We start from the raw sequence: 21,682 nt of genomic DNA, 5'->3' as shown, positions 1-21,682 counted from the left end.
ACATTACATTGTTAGCATTGTTCTTTAAATCAATAAACATAGCAACAGTGCATTTTAGAATAATTTATGTCAGTTTGTCTTTCTTGCTTAGGACACATCCACACAAACGTCTACCATTGACTTGAAAATGCTTTGTCAAATGTTCCTTAAAAATGTATCTTGATGCAGATTTCCCTTCATCCCCAGCCTATTACTGAAACAATTAACTTCAGATTCTTACAAACAGATGTGGAAATGCTGTTTTCAATCTTCTCTTAATACAATCCTTGCATGATATATGATATTTTGGCACCATCCATATTGATGACATAGTTAGAGGCAGCAATCTGGTCAGGAAATAAAATCCAATAGTCCCTGCCATATAACTTGCCCAGCAGGAAACTCTAAGCACAATTCTACAGTTTCATTAATGAGGCAGAGTAAGGACTAGCTATGTAAATAAAGCAAATACATTCTGATCTTTGAGGATAGAGAACAGGACACAAAACTGGCTATCTGGATATGCCTTTAGGATAATCTAAATAAACTTCCCGTATAAAACCTTCTCCTGTATTTACTTTTTTTCTTACTTTCAGTTGCCATTTCCAACCCTCTCCCACCACCAACTGCAGTTATCCACTGTTTAAATTTATCAAATGAAATAAGAATGGTTAAAAAAAAACCCATGTTTGTGTACTACAGCTATAGTAAGTAATTACATATTTGTTCAACTCTTCTATCAGTTACAGATGATTTTGCAATTCTGGCAGTATGAATTCCTTTTCTGTTTGCCTCACCTCAGATATCTAGTATCCCAGACTTGAAAAATTATGAATTCCTGGCAACAGAATGTTATAAATACTGCTTACATCATGATTCAATGCATTTTTTCTAGAATATTACATTTAATCTCAGGCAGAATTTATCTAGTGTAGTATGAACAGAAAGTCTTTTAACACAAGGCATTTTTCTACCTTTCCTCCCTATATAGGCTTATCAAAAAATCTGGAGTAGTTTTTGAAAAAATAGGGAAATTTATTGAGGAAAGAGCTCCCTTATTACCACTTCTGCAGATGGAAATACTCATTTCACTGGAAAAACAGCTGTGCATTCATTCAATATATTTACACGGAATACAAATCAGATATGTGAGCAAATACAGAACAGTATATGTAACACACAACATAAAAATTATAAAATAAATACCAATTCAAGCTCCCTTGCATTAATATCCTCTATTTTTTTAAAGGATGTCAGTCCTGCATTCATCATTGCATTTGATAAACTCATGCCTATTGAAAATGAAAAGATGCTAAAGATTAATTTGTCAAATTGCATTTCCTCATAACTTACCTTCTTTACTAGTAAACAAATATAAAATATAATTTAAGCTAAGTATCTACTCTGAAATATACAGTGTTCCCTCAATTTCCGCTGGGGATGCGTTCTGAGACCACCCGCGAAAGTAGAATTTCCGCGAAGTAGAGATGCGGAAGTAAATACACCATTTTTGGCTATGGACAGTATCACAAGCCTCCCCTTAACATTTAAAACCCCTAAATTACCATTTCCCATTCCCTTATTATTTATTTATATATTATTTAGATTTGTATGCCGCCCCTCTCCGCAGACCATTTACTCACCATTATTACTGGTACTCATCATTGAATAAGACACTTAGTGATCCTGATATTTATAAACATAATTATTTATTAACATTTTTTTTTTATTTGCAAAAATTATTAGTTTGGCAATGACATATGACGTCATCAGGTGGGAAAAACCGTGGTATAGGAAAAAACCCGCGAAGTATTTTTTAATTAATATTTTTTGAAAAACCGTGGTATAGGCTATTCGCGAAGTTCAAACCCGCGAAAATCGAGGGAACACTGTATTTCAAAATGATCATCTGTCAGGGTTCTGCAGCTGTTGGTAAGGATGGTGAGGTTTGACTAGACTGCATTTTGGGTGCTTTATCCCTGTAGATATTTCAGATTGAAGTGCAGGGTAATAGGAAAAAAAAGGCAACAACAGCAAAGATTGCACCAATAATATCCAGCTGAAGCATGGTGAGATGGTTCTCCATCCACTTTATAACTCGAGAAGTAGTTTAATGACCACAACTGAAAGTGCTACGATTGCAATCATTGAGCAAAGCAGTCACATGGGTGTCTTGTTTAATGACTGCTTTGCTCAACTACCAATATTACAATCCCAATTTTGGTTGTTAAGCAAGTATTACCTGTATTTTTTTAAAAAAAAAAATCTGATATTAAAAAACCCAGTAAAGGGTAGGAATCATCCTTAATATTATTTTGCAGTTTGTACCTCTAACATTTTTACAAGTGATATTTAAGGTAACATAAAGTACACATCTGCATTTAAATTTTCCTCAATATCTCGAGCCTTGTCCAATCTGAGGATGTAAAAAGAGAACAATTCTATTCTACTAGATTTTATGCTATGAGATTGAAATTATTGGACTGTACCCTAAATAGAAAAAAAAATCAACTTTTGTATTGTATCCTGAGTTGAAAGGTAGAATAATTTTATGGTACCTACCAATTTTTTCTATCTGTTTGGATACATAGAGTGAATTTTCCCAAAGTCTACATCTGAAGCACTTCGCTAAAATCAAAGCATTTAGTAATACAATAAAGTTGTTTTGATGGGTAGCCAGAAATTCAGATAACCCTATACAAGAAAAAAAAACCAAGTGTAGAAAGAGGAAGAGGTAGGAAATAATATATGCTCATCTATATTATCATCATTATTACATTATATGGTTCATTGTAGAGTCACCCAGCTGTTCAGATGGATTTGGCATTTTTGTTTTTAATTATTTTCAAGGACCTGGAATAGGAAGGTGTGGATATTTGATGTTTGATGGTACTACAACTATCATCACAGGCTGTAATTATTATTATTTTAAATACATTGCTTCTCTTTTTTAGTCTTATAAATCACTCAAACATATTAGAAAATGAGTGGCCCTAGAAATCTAACTTAGACTGCCTCATCTCCAGTTGCAATGGTGATTACAAAAAAAACCCTTTGTGTTTTTGTAGATCTGTAAAGCAAAGGAAAACTGAACATTGTAAAATTGTACTGTTTCACTTAGCAGCCACTATATTTAATAGTTGCCAGTTCCATTTGTGGTCACTAAACAAGGATTAGCTGTAAGCAAATATATAATGAAAAGAGTAATTTTAAATTTTTACCATACATTTTGTAAGTCTTATGCCATTTCTAAAAATGTTTCCTATATCTTGTGTCAAGGTGAAATCTTGTATGGGAATGCATCCTAGCTGTGCCTGAATAAGACTGAAAAAGAAGTTACAAATTTTCAAAATATTTAAAACACTAATGTGTAAATATTATAAACAATAAATCCACTGATTTTAAAAAATAATAGCACTTAGGCACTCTCTAAGCAGTTTAGAGAGTCAACATGTTGCCCCCAGCAATCTGGGCCCTCATTTTACCAACCTCGGAAGGATGGAAGCCTGAGTCAACATTGAGCCAATGAGACATGAACTGCCAAACTCCACGCGCCGCCTCTGCCTCCCGGTACCCCGTCTGACTGCTACCTGCAGGAACGGGTGGTGGGGCGCCACGAAGGGCGGCGCTTAAAAGCCACCACCCCGCTGTTGTTGTCATCATGGCGCAAAGCCACACAGTCCCGGATCGCTTGCTTCTCCGGCCAGCAAGCCGGCTGCCTGGGAAAGCGGCGCGCTTTTAAAACGCGTGTTTTTCAAATGTGCCGCTTTCCTAGGCAGCAGACTTTGCTGGCCGGAGAAGGGAGCGATTCAGGACTGCGTGGCTTTGCGCCACTTCAAAAATTTCTGCGGGGGGGTGTTCCTAATGGCTGTGCGGGCACCCGCCCACGCAGCTTAGAAGCAACAGTGGCCGGTGCCCTCCCACCGGGCCGCAAAAGCTCACGCCGTCACCGCTAGGGAAGCTCCAGCCAGGCCGGGCTCGCGGCACACCTGACCATGTGCCGTGGTACACTAGTGTGCCACGGCACACTGGTTGGGAAACACTGAGCTAAGCAATGCCACTTGGCGGGGCCTAGGGAAGAGCCTTCTCTGTGGCAGCTCTGGCCCTTTGTAAGCAAATCCCCCACAGATTCATGCTGCCCCCAATCTCATGGCCTTTCATAGGGTTTTAAAAACTCACTTTTGCCAGGAGGCTTGGGGCCGTTGAGTATCAATACCCTGCTCGGGCCGTATGTAAAATTGTGATGGAGTGAATGGTGGATGATCGTTTTTAATAACTGGGGTTTTCAGATTAGATTTTAACATTTGGATTTCTTGTATGTTCTATTTGTATTTATTTTGTTTGTAAGCCACCCTGTGTTTATGGAGAAGGGTGGCCTAGAAATCCAATAAATAAATAAATAAATAAATAAATAAATAATAAATAAATAATAAATAAACAAGGAAATACCATATAATAATTCACCAATAACCCTTGTTACTATTTTAAAATAATAATAATGTTTTGTATAAAATAATTACCAGTTTACTTTCATTTCTCTTGTTTTTATTTTTCCTTCCATTGGATATCTGTACATAAAATATATAAATTTTCATTTACTTGTACTAAATATATGGCATTAATTTAGATAATAAAATGAGATGTGTTTCTCATTATCAAGAAGATATGGAGGCATCATACACATAAATAAGAGTTCAGTAAGATTTATTTATAATTATATTACTATAGAATTATAGTTTCGGAACAGGTTTGAGACCTGTGACCCTCCAAATGTTCTTGAATTATACTGTTCAGTTTTGGCTATTTGTATTTGAGACGGGGTTTGCTAGTCTCTGCTAGTCTCCATTCTCCATTCTTTACAGCTTCAAATGTGCACATTTTAACACTGAAAGTTCTAAGAGGTATAGCTCTCCACCCTCTGATCCTAGTGAATTCATTTTTGAGAGCTCTCAAAAACAGATAGAGATGTTCATACATTTCCTGGGTTGAGTACAACTGGACATGAGATTATTCTTCCATGATACAATCAGCAGAGCCTGCTTAGCTACTTTATCTATGGAGATTCTCAGTCATCCAGGCCATGGTTGTCCCAAAGGTGCTTTTTCAAGAGACAACTGGACTTTCTACTTTTCTTTGAAGACATTTTGTTTCTCACCCCAGAATATTCTCCAACTCTGGCTGGATGGTGGGAAATGGAAGGATTTATACCAGCGGCAGGAAGCCACTTACCTCACTACCTGGACGGTCCTTGGTGGCCATTGCAGGCTGGCACGCTCCTGACATGTGTGTGCACACTGCGCGAGATTTGGCTTCTGCATATACCGAGATTTCAACTATTTTCAGCAATAGTTTTGCTTTTGTGCATGTGCAGAAGCAAAAAAACTGCAAAAATTGATGAAATCAATGAGCGTAAGCAAGATTTTGGCTATTGTGGGTATTTTTGCTTCCGCACATGCGCGGAAGCAAAAAACTGGCAATTTTCACTGGAAATCTGTCAGTCGTGCCATTCCCGGGCCATTTCCGCTACCCCCGTGTGAGGGGAGGAGACCATGACTGATTTATATTCCATGCAGAGGGCTGGTCATTTGCATTATTTTAGAAACTCATTGATGCCACCTGGAGGTTTATCTGCATCAACAAGGTCACCTCAGTAGTGCAAATAAAGCCTTCTTGGGACTGTTGAAAGAATTGTGTTGCAGACTGAAGATAAATGATGTCATATCCCACCCTCCTCTGTTGAGAGAGGGATGTTCAATTTTGACAATGACCAGCTATCTGCATAGGTAGGTATTATTTTGGTATGGCAGCAACAGGTTGGTCCCTCCAGTATAAAGAATCCCAGAACTCAGTCCTTTCCTTAATGTTTTTTAATATCCAAAGCTGCCAAGTGAGACAATATCAACATGTGAATGATACAAATTTGTATCATCTACCAAATAGGAGATCTGATAAAAATTATGACCTGGTATTTGGAGAAAGGGAAAAACAGATTGAGACTCAATCTAAGCAATTTTGGATTAAAGCCTAAAATTACTATCATAGATTCTTGATGGGATTGTATTCCCCCAACGAATCTAGGGCTTTTTCCAGAATAGCAGGTGAAGGACATGACGAGGAAAGTCTTCGCCCAGGCACTGACATCTTCAATGTGAAATTCTAAGTAGGACAGAATTTATAATAACTTAATATATAGGTTTTAAGTACATACACTGTGCAGAAGACAAAAATATTGGTGTAATTAAAATTACTCCTTAGTCAAAAATAATTTAAATCTTGTACCTTATGTTCATCCACTTCTTATCTTTGTTCAAGGAATTAAGTACTTTTTTCTCGTTTGTTCTTAACTTGATGTCTGAAAATTCACTGCAACCAGATATCCATACAAGCTGCAATAGTTTCTTTCATTAATTTTGTTCTATTTTTGTTCTATTTGTTTCAATATATTTTAAGCACTTACAGTATTTTAAAATTTGTCTAATGACTTGGATGTAATTGCAGAGAAATCGGTTCAGAATTATTTCTGGCAATTCAGTTTTAATAATTCACAAGACTTGATGGAGGCATTATTTAGGGGTTTTTTTTAATTTGTGATCGTTATTTTTATAAGATTGGTTAGATTACCAATATTTATGTGAAAACAGAATGCATTGATCTCAGTAGAATTTACTTTTGAACAAACATAGATTGGATAATGTTGTTTTTATTACTAAGCCTGGAAGAATAGTCTATACAACTGATGGTGAGCAATGACAAACTGAATTTTATCAATGAGAAATAATGGTTTGGTAACGCATGTAATGTAATGTGGTCTTCTTTAAAAAGACCATTCTTTTATGAGCCACAGAGAATTGGTGATCCAGTTCCACAAAAGGTATTTTCAAGTTGAACAGATTATTTCCTAATAACTTTGCATTAGAATTTAATGCAATTCTTGATAATTGTATGTAACTGAACAATATAAATTCTTCTAGTACCTTGCACAATAATTAATGAGCTACAAGTCATTTCTCCTTCATCTCACAACCCTGATCACAGATCTAACCCAAATGGTATGAATTATGCAAAGTTTCAATAAAAAGCAACTTTCAAAAATCTGAAAGCATAAATGAGTTTTCAGCTAATTTGTAAGAGTATTAATTCTTCATATGAATAATAAAATTACCAGTTCAGATAAAGTTGCTGTTCCATTAATCATGAAACCCTTTTTTGCAGTGTCAAATGCAATATAATACCAAGCCATCTGTCGTCCAGTTTCTGTAGAAAAATAAATATATAAAACAATTAAGTATTTTTAATAAGTGAAATATAAAATACATTTTTTGTAGTTGAATAATAGTTTTAAGTTTGAGAATGCATATCATAGGAATCCCCCTTTTTAATAGTAAGTCCAGATGTCCTTTGGAACCAATTATCTAAAGAGGTGGGGGGATCCTCGTTATTGGATTGGTTAGATAGCCATCAGTTTTGGGATGCTTCTGTTAGGATTCTCGCATTGAGCACAAAATTTGGCTCAATGGTTAAAACATAGTCACTCAGAGTCCATTTGGAGTGATAGGCTTAAAAAATGCAATCAATCAATCAATCAATCAATCAATCAATCAACAAACAAACAAACAAACAAATTCTTCCCGTTCTGTTATTCTGTGACATTGATTTTAACTCAAAAGAATGAGCAACACTGCTGAAGGAGCAGACTCTGTGCCAAAGGAACATTTTGCAAGTAGCAGGGTGAGAATTGCTACACAGCCACAGGAGAGCAGCAGGGGCACGGCTCCTTATTCTCGGTAGCTGCAAGGGGGTCATTGATCCAAGGGTGGCACCAGCAATAGCAGACTGGGAGGCTTACTTCTCCGCAGTCTTGCTGGCTGGCTGGCTGCCCAGAGCGCAAGGCTGGCAGAAGGAGGAGCCGTTGCTGCCTCTGCAAAGGCAGGCCATTCGTGTCGACAAAGGTTGATCCAAAACAGGGTATGGGAGTGCATGCACAGTGGATGCGTGCATGCACAGTGGATATGTGCATGCACAGTGTGGGGTGCAGGCACACATGGGGTGTGTGCACTGGTGTGCGTGTGCGCACGTGCACATGGAGCTGTGCAATCCATTATGGGTGCTGGTACATGGGAGTGCTGGGGTGCACACACACATATTTTTGGCACACAGTGACAAAAAGGTTTGCTATCACTGGTCAAAGTGTTATTGCTATTGCTATGTGACAGTGACTTAATTCTCAAGTTTCTGCCCCCATTATCCAATTTTCCTAGCCCATGATTGTGATACAAATATCTTATCAAGAAGCTGCTCTTAATTTATGGAATGCTCTAAGTCAAAGATGAGCAAAGTTTTGTAACTGGAGTTGGTCCCAGTTAACATTTTTCTGAGACCTGTGAGTTGCAGTGAGTAGTCCCAGGCTAGAACCATGACACTATAAATGCGGCTACGGTTACCGGTATATTTTTTCTGATTTATATTTTCTATTGGATTTTTTAAAAACAATGTTATGTCTATTTTATGCCTGATTACAATTTTCAGGTTTTTACTGAAAATGACAAAAACTACACTGTCAATTCTCATTTAAAATTATGGAAAGAAAGAACTGGTCACATAACAGGGACTTGAGAGCTATGTGACACCTTGTAATTGCAAATTGTTCTAAGGCCGTGATGACAAACCTATGGCACACGTGCCAGAGGTGGCAGGCAAAGCAATCTCTGCTGGCGCGCACTCCGTCGCCCGAGGTCAGATCTCTGTGGCATTTATTTTGCAAGCTTCTGTTTCCCTGCAAACAACGAAACAGAAACTCACCTAAGAAAAAGATCTTACCTCTTGTCGCATTGCCGGTGTTGGGATGTCCCGCCTCCTGCCAACAAACTGGTCTTCGAGTCTCTGCTGCACATGCCCGCATATGTCTGCACATGCATGCTCGCATGCCTGCATATGTGCTCATTCACACCTTTCCATTTGGGCATGCATTTATGCAGAGTTTGGGCACTCAGTGTCTAAAAGATTCATCATCACTACCATAGGGCACAGTTTTTATGAGAACAATGCATGCCCCAGAAAACATTTTAAATTTTAAAATATTAAAAAAAATAAATTCTGAACATTCAGATGATATATACCGTATTATGTAATATTACCTGTAGTCTTGAAGTAGAGATTATCATCCATCTTGATCAGATCAAGTGATGACAGATCATTTAAATTCTTCAAACATAGTTCTGTCCAATTTGAAGTGATAATTTTTGATATGCAGGAAAAATAATTTTGCAGTTAGAAAAAGTAGAAATTTTATTTATCTTCTGTGAACAGGCAAACTCTGATTCAACTCAGACAAGGCAAGTACTTCCATTCCCCACGTTCACTCACCATATTTCCCAGATAGAAAATCAACTTCTGAAATGTAATAGCTATGAACAAGTGAGCAAACAAGAAAAATAAGTTTACACTTGCCCAGATAAAATAAAGGAGATTCTTGGTCAGTTTAAAATCTTAGTCTCACATAAAACTAGGGAGTTGTTCTTCCTGGGTCCAACTTTGTTTGGGAAAAAGTTTTGTTTTGGGACAAAGGGAAGCAGCATGGCTGAAAGAATTGAAGGAATACTCTTCTGGGAAAAGGCAAAAAAGAAAGATGCAATAGAGAGAAGATGTAAACAAGATAAAGACTGAAAATGACCACATAGTCCTAATGAGTTAGATCTTAAGAAAATAAAGAATGTAAGCAATGCTGAAATGAGAGGAGCAACAATAGGAGCAGAACTGAACTTTGGGATTAGAGGTGAAAATATGAGGTGGAAGCTCTTTGGGGGCAGAGAAATAGGCTAGCTTTATTGAGAAAGGCAGAGATTCTAAGTGAAGGGAAAAGAATTCTGGAGTTGGTGATACAAGAAGGGCTATCTGTCTCTGGGCTCAAAGGGGAAAAGCAAGGGTGGGCTGCTGCCCAGACCGGGGGGGGGGGGGTGGACACACGCAATGGGGTAGCAAAAATGGTACCCCATCACTGGGGAAAAGGCACTTTTCCCATAATCTCTAAGGAATCCACAGGAGCTAAGAGGAAAAATGAAAACATTAGCAGAGCTAGTATTAGAATGTGAAGCAAAATGAGCAAACAAATTTAAGTATCCAGTTAAAGACTATTTGAATACACTGTTCTTTGCATTTTCAAGAAATCTGACCTTGTAATTTTGCTTCAATTCCATTTCTGTCCAGCTCAGCTGAAAAACCTTGGTTAAAAGAATACAATTTTTAAAAGAATAATGTACAGCTCTTTTGTTATCGAAACCTATGTAAAATTTTACAATTAATAGATTTGTATATTAAGCGCACAATTTATTATGGGACACAAAAGGATGCTTAAAGAGAGTTATAAATTATTTATTAATTTAACTTTAAATTGTCCCAGCTTGTGCCTTGCTACACATATTGCTGTACTTCCAATATAGAAGGAGCAGTGGATAAGAAGACCTAGACACCATAAACTACGGTATATTTTACAATGTATCAACCCACTATAGTCCATAGGTGGTCAGCTAATGACTAGATATACCAGAAATTTCAAATTTCCTTTTAAATTGGCTTGTAGAACTAAAGTAACTGCTGCCTGCTGTTCTTATAGGTAGCAATCTGTCATAGTGCTTCCTTGTAGGAATTGAACACTCTCCCCTCAGAGCTCTAAATTTTTCCTTCCCTCTATAATATAAGTATCCTAGTTGCACATATAAATATTTGTTCATTATTCATGAAACAACAAAAGAATCTGTTCTAGCATTAAAAATGGCTTAGAAAATAATAGTCAGTTTTCAAAGTTCAAAATGCTTTCAGCAACAGACATTTCCCCTATTTTCTATTTCTGCTTTTTAAAATCTCAGTTTATTACAGAAAAAGCAAGACAGTATTCAAACATTAACATTTCTTCCATTATATTTCTGCTAACAAATACAGACCTTTTTTTAAAAAAATAGTTATTTTTGTGAATATTTTTCCACTACTACAAAGATTTTATATCTGCTTTCATCTTTCTCTCACTTTCTCTCTTGCTCTTTCTCTCACACATACACACATATATACAAAATCGGTGTGAAAACAGATGTAGTGAAAGGTGCTAAATGTCCTAACTGTTATCATTTAAGGGCATTTCAAGAAAGTAAGTATTTCATTTACCACTTCCCCCCCCCCTTTTCTTTCACAGTTCTAAAAAGCAGCTGTTCCACATATAGAGAGATCCTACTGTGCTGAACACTGCAGAATGCCTTATGCTGTGGTGATGACAGCAAGAAGGATCAGTGAAGAAACAGTAACTCTGCCTTTGGGGGAAATAGATCTGCATTCACTTGATATAAAATAGTTTATGAATTTTAATGTTCTCATTTGATCCTCTATAAAAACAAGCCTATTTAGCTGAAAACTTTTTTAAAAATTATACACTATTCAAGAAAGTGAATTAATCTTCTTCAAAAACAAGCAACCTATACTTACTGTAGGGAACAAAATACTATCTGTATCACATGCCAATATGTAGCTGACATTTTTATATTTTGAAATGTTGCAGAGAAAGAATTACCAGATTTCTACAAAACAAATTGCAGTATGAATCTGCAAAAAGCCTGTTAAAAGTCTAAGGACCGGTATCTTCAAGGCCATCTATGGAAGAAATAGGAGATTCAGCTGCAATATCCCAAAGACAAACTGATTTTCTATTTCCAAGTTCTCTAGTATAATATTAACTTTCCATTTTGAGTGCTCAAATCCAAGAATGCCATTCAAAAACTTGGTAAAAATTCCGATTTGTAATCCAGGGTGGTAATTTAACAAGCATCTTACAAACTATGAGATGATTGGTAAGCAAAGCGTTCACGTAAATATCAAAAGAGGTTCAGTATTCATAAACTGTCTTGCCAAATCTGTTTGAAGATAAGGAAACTACATAGCTTGACTGGGCTTCAGTAATTTTTCCTAACGTTTTTATTAAGCAACCTCAATCTCATTAGAGCTGGAAGAGAACTTGGAAGTCCTTTAGCCCAGTGCCCTGCTCAGGCAGAAGGCCATATACCATTTCAGACAAGTGACTGTCCAGTCTCTTCTTAAAAACTTCCAGTGATGAAGCACCCACAACCTCTGAAGGCAAGCTGTTCCACTGCTTAATTGTCCTCACTGTCAGGAAGTTTCTCCTTAATTCTAGGTTGCTTCTCTCCATTGTTTCTTATTTCTACCCATTGTTTCTTGTCCTACCCTGTGATTCTTTGGAAAATAAATTGACTCCTCTTTTTTTGTGGCAGCCTCTCAAATATTGGAATACTGCTATCATGTCCTCCGAGTCCTTCTTTTCCCTAGACTCGCCAAATCCATATCCTGCAACCATTGTTCATATGTTTTAATCTCCAGGCCTTTACTCATCTTAGTTGCTCTTCTTTGCTAACTTTTTCCAAAGTCTCAATATCTTTTATGTAATGAGATGACCAAAACTGAATGCAGTATTCCAGGTGTGCCCTTACTAAGCCTTGATAAAGGGATACTATTATTTCATGTAATTTTGATTCTATGCCTCTGTTTATACAACCAAGCATTGTATTAGCTTTGTTTGGCTGCTGCTGCACACTGCTAGCTCATGTTTAAGCGATTGTCCACTAAGACTTCAAGGTCCCTCTCATAGATACTGTTTTTGAGCCAGATTTCACCTAATCTATACTTGTATCTTTGGTTTTTCCTGCCCAGGTGTAAAACCTTGCTTTTCTCCACATTAATTTTGTTGGATAGGGCCCATTGTTCAAGTCTGTATAATAACAACAGAGTTGGAGGGGACCTTGGGGGTCTTAGTCCAACCCCCTGCTTAGGCAGGAAACCCTACACCACTTCAGACAAATGGTTATCCAATATCTTCTTAAAAGTTTCCAATGTTCACAGCTTCTGGAGGCAAGTTGTTCCACTGATTAATTGTTCTGTCAGGAAATTTCTCCTTAGTTCTAGATTGCTTCTCTCTTTGATTAATTTCCACCCATTGTTTCTTGTCCTGACCTCAGGTACTTTAGAGAATAGGTTGACTCCCTCTTCTTTGTGGCAGCCTCTAAGATATTGGAGCACTGCTATCATGTCACTCCTAGTCCTTCTTTTCATAAAACTAGATATACTCAGTTCCTGTAACCATTATTCATATGTTTTAGCCTCCAATCCCCTAGTCATCTTTGTTGCTCTTCTCTGCACTCTTTCTAGAATCTCCACCCACATCTTTTTTACATTCATGGCAACCAAAACTGAATGCAGTATTCCAAATGTGGCCTTACCAAGGCATTATAAAGTGTTATTAACACTTCACACAATCTTGATTCTATCCCCCTGTTTAAGAAGCTTAGAACTGTGTTGGCTTTTTTGGTAGCTGCTGCACACTGCTGGTTCATGATGGCCCAAAATGCAACTGGCTTACCTTTGTGCTCGTTTTACAGCATCCCATGATCATATGACCATAATTTTTTACATTGTTTGCTAGTTTCCAGCAAAAAAATACCCATTGGGTATAATGGATTCGCATAATGACCATGCTGTTTATTTAATAATCATGGCATTTGCTTAATGACGGCACAAAAAGTATTGTTCTGTATTCAGAAGCAGGAATATATTGTCTTAAACAATAAGAAACTACATATTCTGATTGCCTAGATTTCTACTGAAAAAGGAAATGCATAAGAAATACTATTAATGTTTTGAATAAATTACCATATCTGCCAACAGAAAACTGTTTTATCATAAGAAACAAATTACCACATCACATTTTAATTATCTACTTCAATTCACAAATTTTAAGTGCACCTACCATAATAAGCTGGATTCTTCAAAGCTCTGATATAGAGGAAAGTTGATTTCATCCATTCTAAAGCTATGTTCACATCAGTGATGGTGTGAAGCACTATTTCAGCATTTAAGTGCTCAATTAGATGTTTGTGCAAACTAATATAAAAAGAGAGAGACAAGGGAAAAAATAAGCTACAAATTAAATGCATAATAAAATTTATATTATTATCAATATATTATTATCAATACATTTCATTCTAAAATAGAGAACTAGTGATTTGGTGTGCCAACTAGTGCCAAACCCGTTAAATATAGATATTTAAAAGAATAATACATTTAATAGTTAAATATTAAGATATACATAGTTGGTTTCATTTCTTTATGGGAGAGCTTAGATATTTTTATGTCATTCAAAGGAAAAACAACAACAAAATCTGGCAGCCCTCAGCATAGGCCTTGTGCAGTCTGCTTCTTCTAAAGATTAAACTATGTCGTGAACTCTCTAACTGTAATTTTCAAATTAAGAAGCAAATTTTATGCTTCAAATACACTGAACATTCTATTGAGGTGTTCGAAGCTTGAGACAATAGATCTAAATATGAAATTAAATATGAAATAAAACTTAGATTTGCCTTGGATGCATTAATTACATATTCCAGGAGACAGGAATTCTGTTGACACCTCTTGAATTCATGGTAACTTTGATAACACTGCTTATGGTATTTTGTTGGAGCTCTTGATGAAGTCAGAGAATGGAAATCCTAGTTTACTAAGCATGAAGTTTCTGTTCCCATTTCCCCAAGTGTTATCAAACAGTAGTTTAGGAAGGCTTATACTCAACTCTTTGGGAATTAGCCTGTGGCTAATTTAGCTTGGGGGTGGGGGGTGTTCTACAAATTCAAATCTCCATGACCAGATGATTTACATCCAAGGAGCTGGCAGATGTTATTTTGAAACTACTGAATGAGAATGGGGGAACTGTCAGAGGGCTGTAAAAGAGCTGATGTGGATCCAATCTTCAAAAGGGGTGTGTGTGTGGATACAGGAAACTACAAAGCAATCAGCTTGATGTCAATACCTGAGAAAATCCTGGAAAAGATAATTAAGTTGTGGATTTGTGAGCACTACTAGAAACAAGCATGGGTTTGTTAAAAGCAGATCATAACAAACAAACATTATTGTCATTTTTAATAAAATGATTAAATTAGTGGATCAAGGAAATGCTGTGGCCATAGTATACTTTGACTTCAGTAAGGTGCTTGATAAAAGAATCCACAGCTTACTTCTTGGCAAGATAGAACAATGTGGGATAGATTGGACCACACCAGCTGTATTTGCATTTGGATGACTAATGGCAGTGTGTGGTCCTCAATGGAACTACATCTATGTGGAAGGAAGCATGCAGTAGGGTATCTCAAGGTTCTGTCATGGGCACAGTACTCTTTAGCATTTTCATAAATTACTTAAATGAGGGGATTGAAGGGATAGGGACGCAACTGGTACACCAAGCGAACCTGGGCAAATGCCCCCCTCATCATAGCTGAAAGAAGGTGTTCTAAGGTAAGTTGTGGGTCGAGGAGGACGCCCAAGTTGCGGAGTATCGTTTGCTTTAATGGTTACTATTGTGGTTCATGCTGAAAGACAAAGACTTTCTAAACTTTTTTCCTCATAGGCCTATCTTCACAAAACATTTCTTAGCAATAATCAAACAAATATGGACAGCATTTCTAGCTACATACTAAAAACAATTTTAGTTACCTGCTTTCTATTGTATCTGCACCATTTAACATGTGAACATACTTGTCCCTTGTACTTAGCCTTGTCATGATAACTGCTGTTGCTGTTGTATCAAACTGCGGGGAAAAAATATATACAATACACCTTCAAGCATAATAGAAAGTAAGCAAACTAAAGTCTTTGGGATTTATAATTCTGAAGGTTTTAGGAAAGCATATTATTATTATGTTAATTCAAGACATGTCTTTTATTTATTTATTTATTTATTCATTCATTCATTTATTTATTAGATTTGTATGCTGCCCCTCTCTGTAGACTCGGGACGGCTCACAGCAACAATAAAAAAATGTATGACAAATCTAATAATTAAAAAATAATAATTAAAAACCCCATTATTAAAGCAAACATACACACAAACATACCATACATGAATTGTATAGGCCCGGGGGGGGGGGATGTCTCAATTCCCCCATGCCTGATGGCAGAGGTGGGTTTTAAGGAGTTTACGAAAGGCAAGGAAGGTGGGGGCAGTTCTAATCTCTGGGGGGAGCTGGTTCCAGAGGGTCAGGGCCACCACAGAGAAGTCTCTTCCCCTGGGTCCCACCAAACGACATTGTTTAGTCGACGGGACCCGGAGTAGGCCAACTCTGTGGGACCTAATCGGTCGCTGGGATTTGTGCGGCAGAAGGCGGTCCCAGAGATATTCTGGTCCGATGCCATGAAGGGCTTTATAGGTCATTTGCTATTGGAAATCCCAAAAGGAAATTTCTGAAATGTAAAGAGGTTATACAAATTCTTTTACTTTAATTCATTTAAACACTTTACAAAGATAATGAGCAAGGATTATGTTTCACCCTCTATTAAAATATTATAGTTACCGTATATACTCGAGTATAAGCCGACCCGAGTATAAGCCGAGGCACCAATTTTTGCCACAAAAACTGGGAAAACGTATTGACCCGAGTATAAGCCGAGGTTAGAAAATGCAGTGGCTACTGGTAACTTATAAAAATGGAAACCAATAAAATTACATTAATTGAGACATGTTTTAGAATATTTATTTTAAAGAAAACCAGTAAACTAGCTCTGTAAATTTAAAAGAGGGTAAACAAATTAACAATATTAACAATAAATTAAAAAGTAAAAAAAGTAGCTCGATCAGCAACAAAGCTAAAACCTAAGAGTTAAAATCCTTCAAAACTGGATTCCTTCTCATCATTAATTGGATTTACATTATTGTTCTGTTTTTATATATGCTGTGAGCCACCCTGAGTCCTTGGAGAGGGATGGCATACAAATCCAATTAAATAAACAAACAAACAAACAAACAAATAAATAAGTGTATCCAAAGAAGAGCTTCAGCATTAGCTGCTGTGAGGTTATCAGCATAGAAAACCAAATAGATAGATAGACAGACAGATAGAAAAATAGATAGATAGATAGATAGATAGATAGATAGATAGATAGATAGATAGATAGAAATAGATATAGATAGATAGATAGATAGATAGATAGATAGATAGAAAGAAAGAAAAATAGATAGATAGATAGAAAAATAGATAGATAGATAGAAATAGATACAGATAGATAGATAGATAGACAGACAGACAGACAGATAGATATAGATAGACAGACAGATAGATAGAAAAATAGATAGATAGATAGATAGAAAAATGGATAGATAGAAAAATAGATAGATAGAAAAATAGATAGATAGAAAGATAGACAGATAGAAAAAGAATTCCTGTCTAGCTCTGCCTCATAACACATTATTAGATCCTATCCAAGCAAGGACAGCAACTACCACAAAATACCATTTTTTAAACAGTTTAAATCCTTTCAAAGGAGGGGGAGGAGAATCTGACAGCAGGGGGCCTTTTTAATCCAACTAAGGATTAAGGAACAAGAGCAAGGAATAGTTGCTGTAAACCTGTTGACAAATACACACAGGGAGTAAAAAAAAAAAGCCTCTGGGTTTCAGCAAGAGGTAGCTGGCTTTTTTCACGGTGGGGGGGAGAGGGGGCATGCACACACACACACACACACACACGACCTCACCGGCTTCCCATTGCTTTTTCCCCCTCTCGGTTGGAGCAAATGGCTGCCTCCTTTGCTTGAGCCAGGGAGAGGAACTACGGCGTGCGAGAGGGGACAAAAGCTGGTGCCTCCTCGCTCTGGCTCAAGCAATGGCGCCCTCGTGTGGTGACTTTGTCAATGATCCGAGTATAAGCCGAGGTTGTGTTTTTCAGCCCATTTTTTGGGCTGAAAAACTCGGCTTATACTCGAGTATATACGGTAAGTACAAAAATAGGGGTTTCATTTAAGAGATGATCAATAAGAAGAATGGGCTGAACACTGCTCTAACCATTTCTTGATAAACTCATAAAATGAACATTAAAAATATGAAGTTTTCATACTGTCTAGGAATAGAATTTATAAGAAAGTTGCACAAAATAGTAAAATTGCCTGCATTATCTTCCCATATTTTTCTTGCAGCCTTGCTTATCAGTTGCAAAAGTTATAAAATTAGAATACAGTGATCCCTCGATTTTCGCGATCTCGATCTTCGCGAAACGCTATATCGCGATTTTTCAAAAAATATTAATTAAAAATATTTTCCCACCCGATGACGTCACTCTCTTCCTTTCTCATCTTTCTTTCCCTCTCTCTTTCTCTATCTTGCTTCTTCCTCTCTCACACTCTCTCCCTCCCTCTCTCATCTCTTTCTTTCCTTCTCTCTCTTTCTCTATGTCTCCCCCTCTTGCTCTCGAGCGGCGGGCGGCGGGCGAGCGGCGGGCGGGCAGCAGCGAGGAGCCGAAGATCGGGGTTTCCCCTTTGCGTGGGCGGCGGGGAAGACCCAGGGAAGGTTCCTCGGCAGCGCCGCAGCAGCGAGGAGCCGAAGGTCGGGGTTTCCCCTTTGCGTGGGCAGCGGGGAAACCCCGATCTTCGGCTCCTCGCTGCTGCGGCGCTGCCGAGCAGATTAGCTGCTGGGCGGCGGAAGGAACCTTCCCTGGGTCTTCCCAGGTGCGGAAGTAAAAACACCATCTGCGCATGCGCGGCCATGGAAAAAAGGGCACGCATGCGCAGGTGGTGTTTTTACTTCCGCACCACTATATCGCGAAAAATCGATTATCGCGAGGGGTCTTGGAACGGAACCCTCGCGATAATCGAGGGATCACTGTATTCTAGCTAGTGTTAACAACAAGCAATATGAACTGCTGATATTTTTATGGAAGTTCTTTTTTCCTATTGATGTTTTACAGATTCTTAATTCAGAAACATTTAACATTCATTTTTAAACCCTAGTAACAACTATATTTTTTCTCTTAAATATAGTTATATTAATTATTCATCAATAGCTCTAGTGTGCTAATAAAAACTTTGACAATAAGATGGGCAGACATTCATTTAGAACAGAATTAATGTCTCAAATGTGAAAGACAATTAGGTGTAGTTAAGGCTCTAGATTAGAAACAATGAGATTGTGGTTTCTAATACTAACTTGGATACAAAGCCTGCTGCATGGCCTTGGTCCAGTCATACTCTCTCTGCCCTAGGAAGCAGGCAATTGCAAACCAATTCTGAAAGCTTGCCAAGAAAACTTCAGAGATTGATCCAGGCAGTTACTAAGAGTTACTAATGACTCCAATACAGACACACACACACACACACACACACACACACACACACACACACAATCAAACATATTAGTGCCAACTTTTACTAATTCCATATAAAACTTGCTTTAAAATACATTTATCTTACTTGAGGTCTTCCTGCTCTCCCAATCATTTGCAAAATATCAGTTTCACTGTACTCTTGAAACATTCCTCCAGCATAATGCATTGTTGATTTTATAACTACCAGGTGTGCTGGTAAATTTACTCCCATGGCAAGTGTACTAGTAGTAACTGCAGAAATCAGATATTGAACTTGTTAGAAGAGATGAATTTTTTAAAAATTGTGCATATAAGTATATTTTTCTAACATACTAGACATTCTCCCTTTTGATACAATGAAGTGAGAAAAAAGTGTTAAGCTTACTCATTCAATTATCCATCTTATAACATTATATATTACATTTTGCTGACACAGCCCCTATTATTTCAATCAAGTATACTCAAATATTATGTCAAGCTGTAGTCAGACATTTCATTTTGCATATACAGTATTATGTGTAGCAACTGTGTAGTAGTCCACTAGTGACACATATATCTAAAGGACTAGAAAGTGAAAATATATATAGCTCAGGATTAAAATTTTGAGATATTGCTGTTTGCTGATCTTGGTTTCTTCTTCCAATGTTTCATTACTGAATTAGCTAATATCATCAGGGCTCTGAACAAGGTAGTAGAGTAGTTAACAAACACCACTTGTTTGGGTCAAAACACTGATAATGTCACTAGTTTGGTAAATGAAATATATATAAGAAGTTAGCCAAACTAAAATTCAGAAAATCTGCAAGAAAATAAGAATTTGACTCTAAGCCCTCTTCTTCATGTCCTTAACCATTTACTTTTTAACGCAGTGCTGCCTTTGCATTTAGATAATTTTGAATAGCAATTTCTAAAAAAATACTTATTAATTTACCAATAGGCTCTCTCAAAAACCCAGGGACCAGAGTTAGGACTTTTATAGTTACAATAATGACTCCACATAAAAATAAAATAAAAGTGCAAAAAACAGAATTCCTCATCATGAGGTAATTCATTAATTACCTCAATTATTGAATGAGATAATTACCTTAATTAATGAATGAGGTAATTAATTTCAATAATTAATAATTTCAATGTTATTAAGTGAAAAAGGGAAATAATTCTGTCCCCATACCACATTTATAAACTATCATGATAAATTCCATTTTTACATATTAAAGTTTTTTAAGATTATCCCATTTTTTAAAAAAATGAACTCCACACTGAAATTATTCTGCTTTAGATATGTTATATGAAAATCTAGCTATTTGGAGAAAACTTTAATGCCTGGGAACATAGAAGGAAGGAGAAGAAGAAGATGACTAGCAGCAAGATGATTATAATAGTGAGGACTGCATTGTTGGGAGAGCTGAAAGGAACAGATTGTCATGAAGAAATTCTACCCATGTGGTTGCTGGCAGTCAACATTGATGTGACAGCATATAATGAATCAATCAATTAACAAATCAATCATTCAGTAACAGGCTGACTGTTAACTTTTTTTTAAAAGTATTAAAATTATTTTTATTTAAAAAACCTCAGGTTCAGCGTTGTGGTGAGATGGTTGTGGTTAGTAGGACTCCACAAATCCCAGCTCATTCTTCTTTGTTAGGAAGCCCTAAGGAGCTAAGGTCACCTGTGAGGAAGAAAGGAGTGACCCCTTGCTGATTGCAGGAGAGTGGTGGCTCCCCTGCTCCATCCAAGGTACCCTCCTGACCAACGAAGAAGAGAGAGACCAAAGCTGGGGCAACTGAAGAAGAAATACTAATGAGCTGGAGTGGTTAATGAACAGAGGATTGGAACTGGGTGAGATGATTTTCAATTTCTATATTAGAAACTCAACCCCAAGTAAAATAATTTTTGAAAAAAGACTCTCCAAAGTGCTGAGAAAGCAATGAGTTAGCACATGGAGATAGATTATAGACTCAAAAGATAAACGAAATTTTAATGGAAAACTATGAAGTTTTAAAATATAGAAAGACTGGACTAGAACTCGTAGTAATGTGAAAAATGATTTTAGTAGATTACTCTTTAAGAGGTCAAAATACAGAAGAGGACAAAGAGAATGAGATAGACTTCTGGGAGATCTTTCTCTTTGTCCTATATTTTGACCTCTTAAAGAGTAATCTACTACTTCAAGAATTTTTACTATCTCTTCCATATCTTTATCTGTTTGTGTTATTTGTTGATTTATCTCCTCTATTCTTTCCTCTTCTCCTTTTAATTTCCCCTCTATTTTCTGACTTTTTTTGTTTTTTTTAAATTGTCATTTGCTGAGGGTTTCCTAGTCTCACATCTATATCATGCATCAGTTTCTTCATCTCTCTATAGCTCCTTGCCATAGCTTCCTGAATTATTGAGTTATTGAGGGGTGTGCTAGAGATTTGACAGCAAGAGGTAGATGCAGAGGCAGATGAAATACTTAAGATTAAACATGGGTGATGTAAGGGGATATAAGATCCCAAGGGAGGAGCATGGGAGAATTGTCAAAACAT

The 21,682-nt window shown here is 37.0% G+C and overlaps 1 protein-coding gene across 1 annotated transcript in view; it reads right to left on the bottom strand.

The window, feature by feature from the left end:
• HFM1 (helicase for meiosis 1) overlaps positions 1-21,682 on the bottom strand; it is a gene marked incomplete at its 5' end in the record, with an annotated part of 65,683 nt that overhangs the window by 28,531 nt on the left and 15,470 nt on the right. The window contains 11 exon segments of the mRNA XM_070748573.1: positions 1,186-1,271; positions 2,542-2,673; positions 3,206-3,303; positions 4,500-4,547; positions 6,259-6,365; positions 7,142-7,233; positions 9,114-9,194; positions 10,149-10,196; positions 13,778-13,911; positions 15,514-15,608; positions 19,258-19,403. Coding sequence (XP_070604674.1) covers positions 1,186-1,271; positions 2,542-2,673; positions 3,206-3,303; positions 4,500-4,547; positions 6,259-6,365; positions 7,142-7,233; positions 9,114-9,194; positions 10,149-10,196; positions 13,778-13,911; positions 15,514-15,608; positions 19,258-19,403 — 1,067 coding nt within the window.

This window comes from Erythrolamprus reginae, chromosome 3, assembly GCF_031021105.1.
Source record: "Erythrolamprus reginae isolate rEryReg1 chromosome 3, rEryReg1.hap1, whole genome shotgun sequence".
Classification (NCBI taxonomy): Eukaryota; Metazoa; Chordata; class Lepidosauria; order Squamata; family Dipsadidae; genus Erythrolamprus; species Erythrolamprus reginae.
The sequence above is the reverse complement of the archived record's forward strand: the minus strand, read 5'-3'. Positions and strand labels throughout refer to the sequence as shown.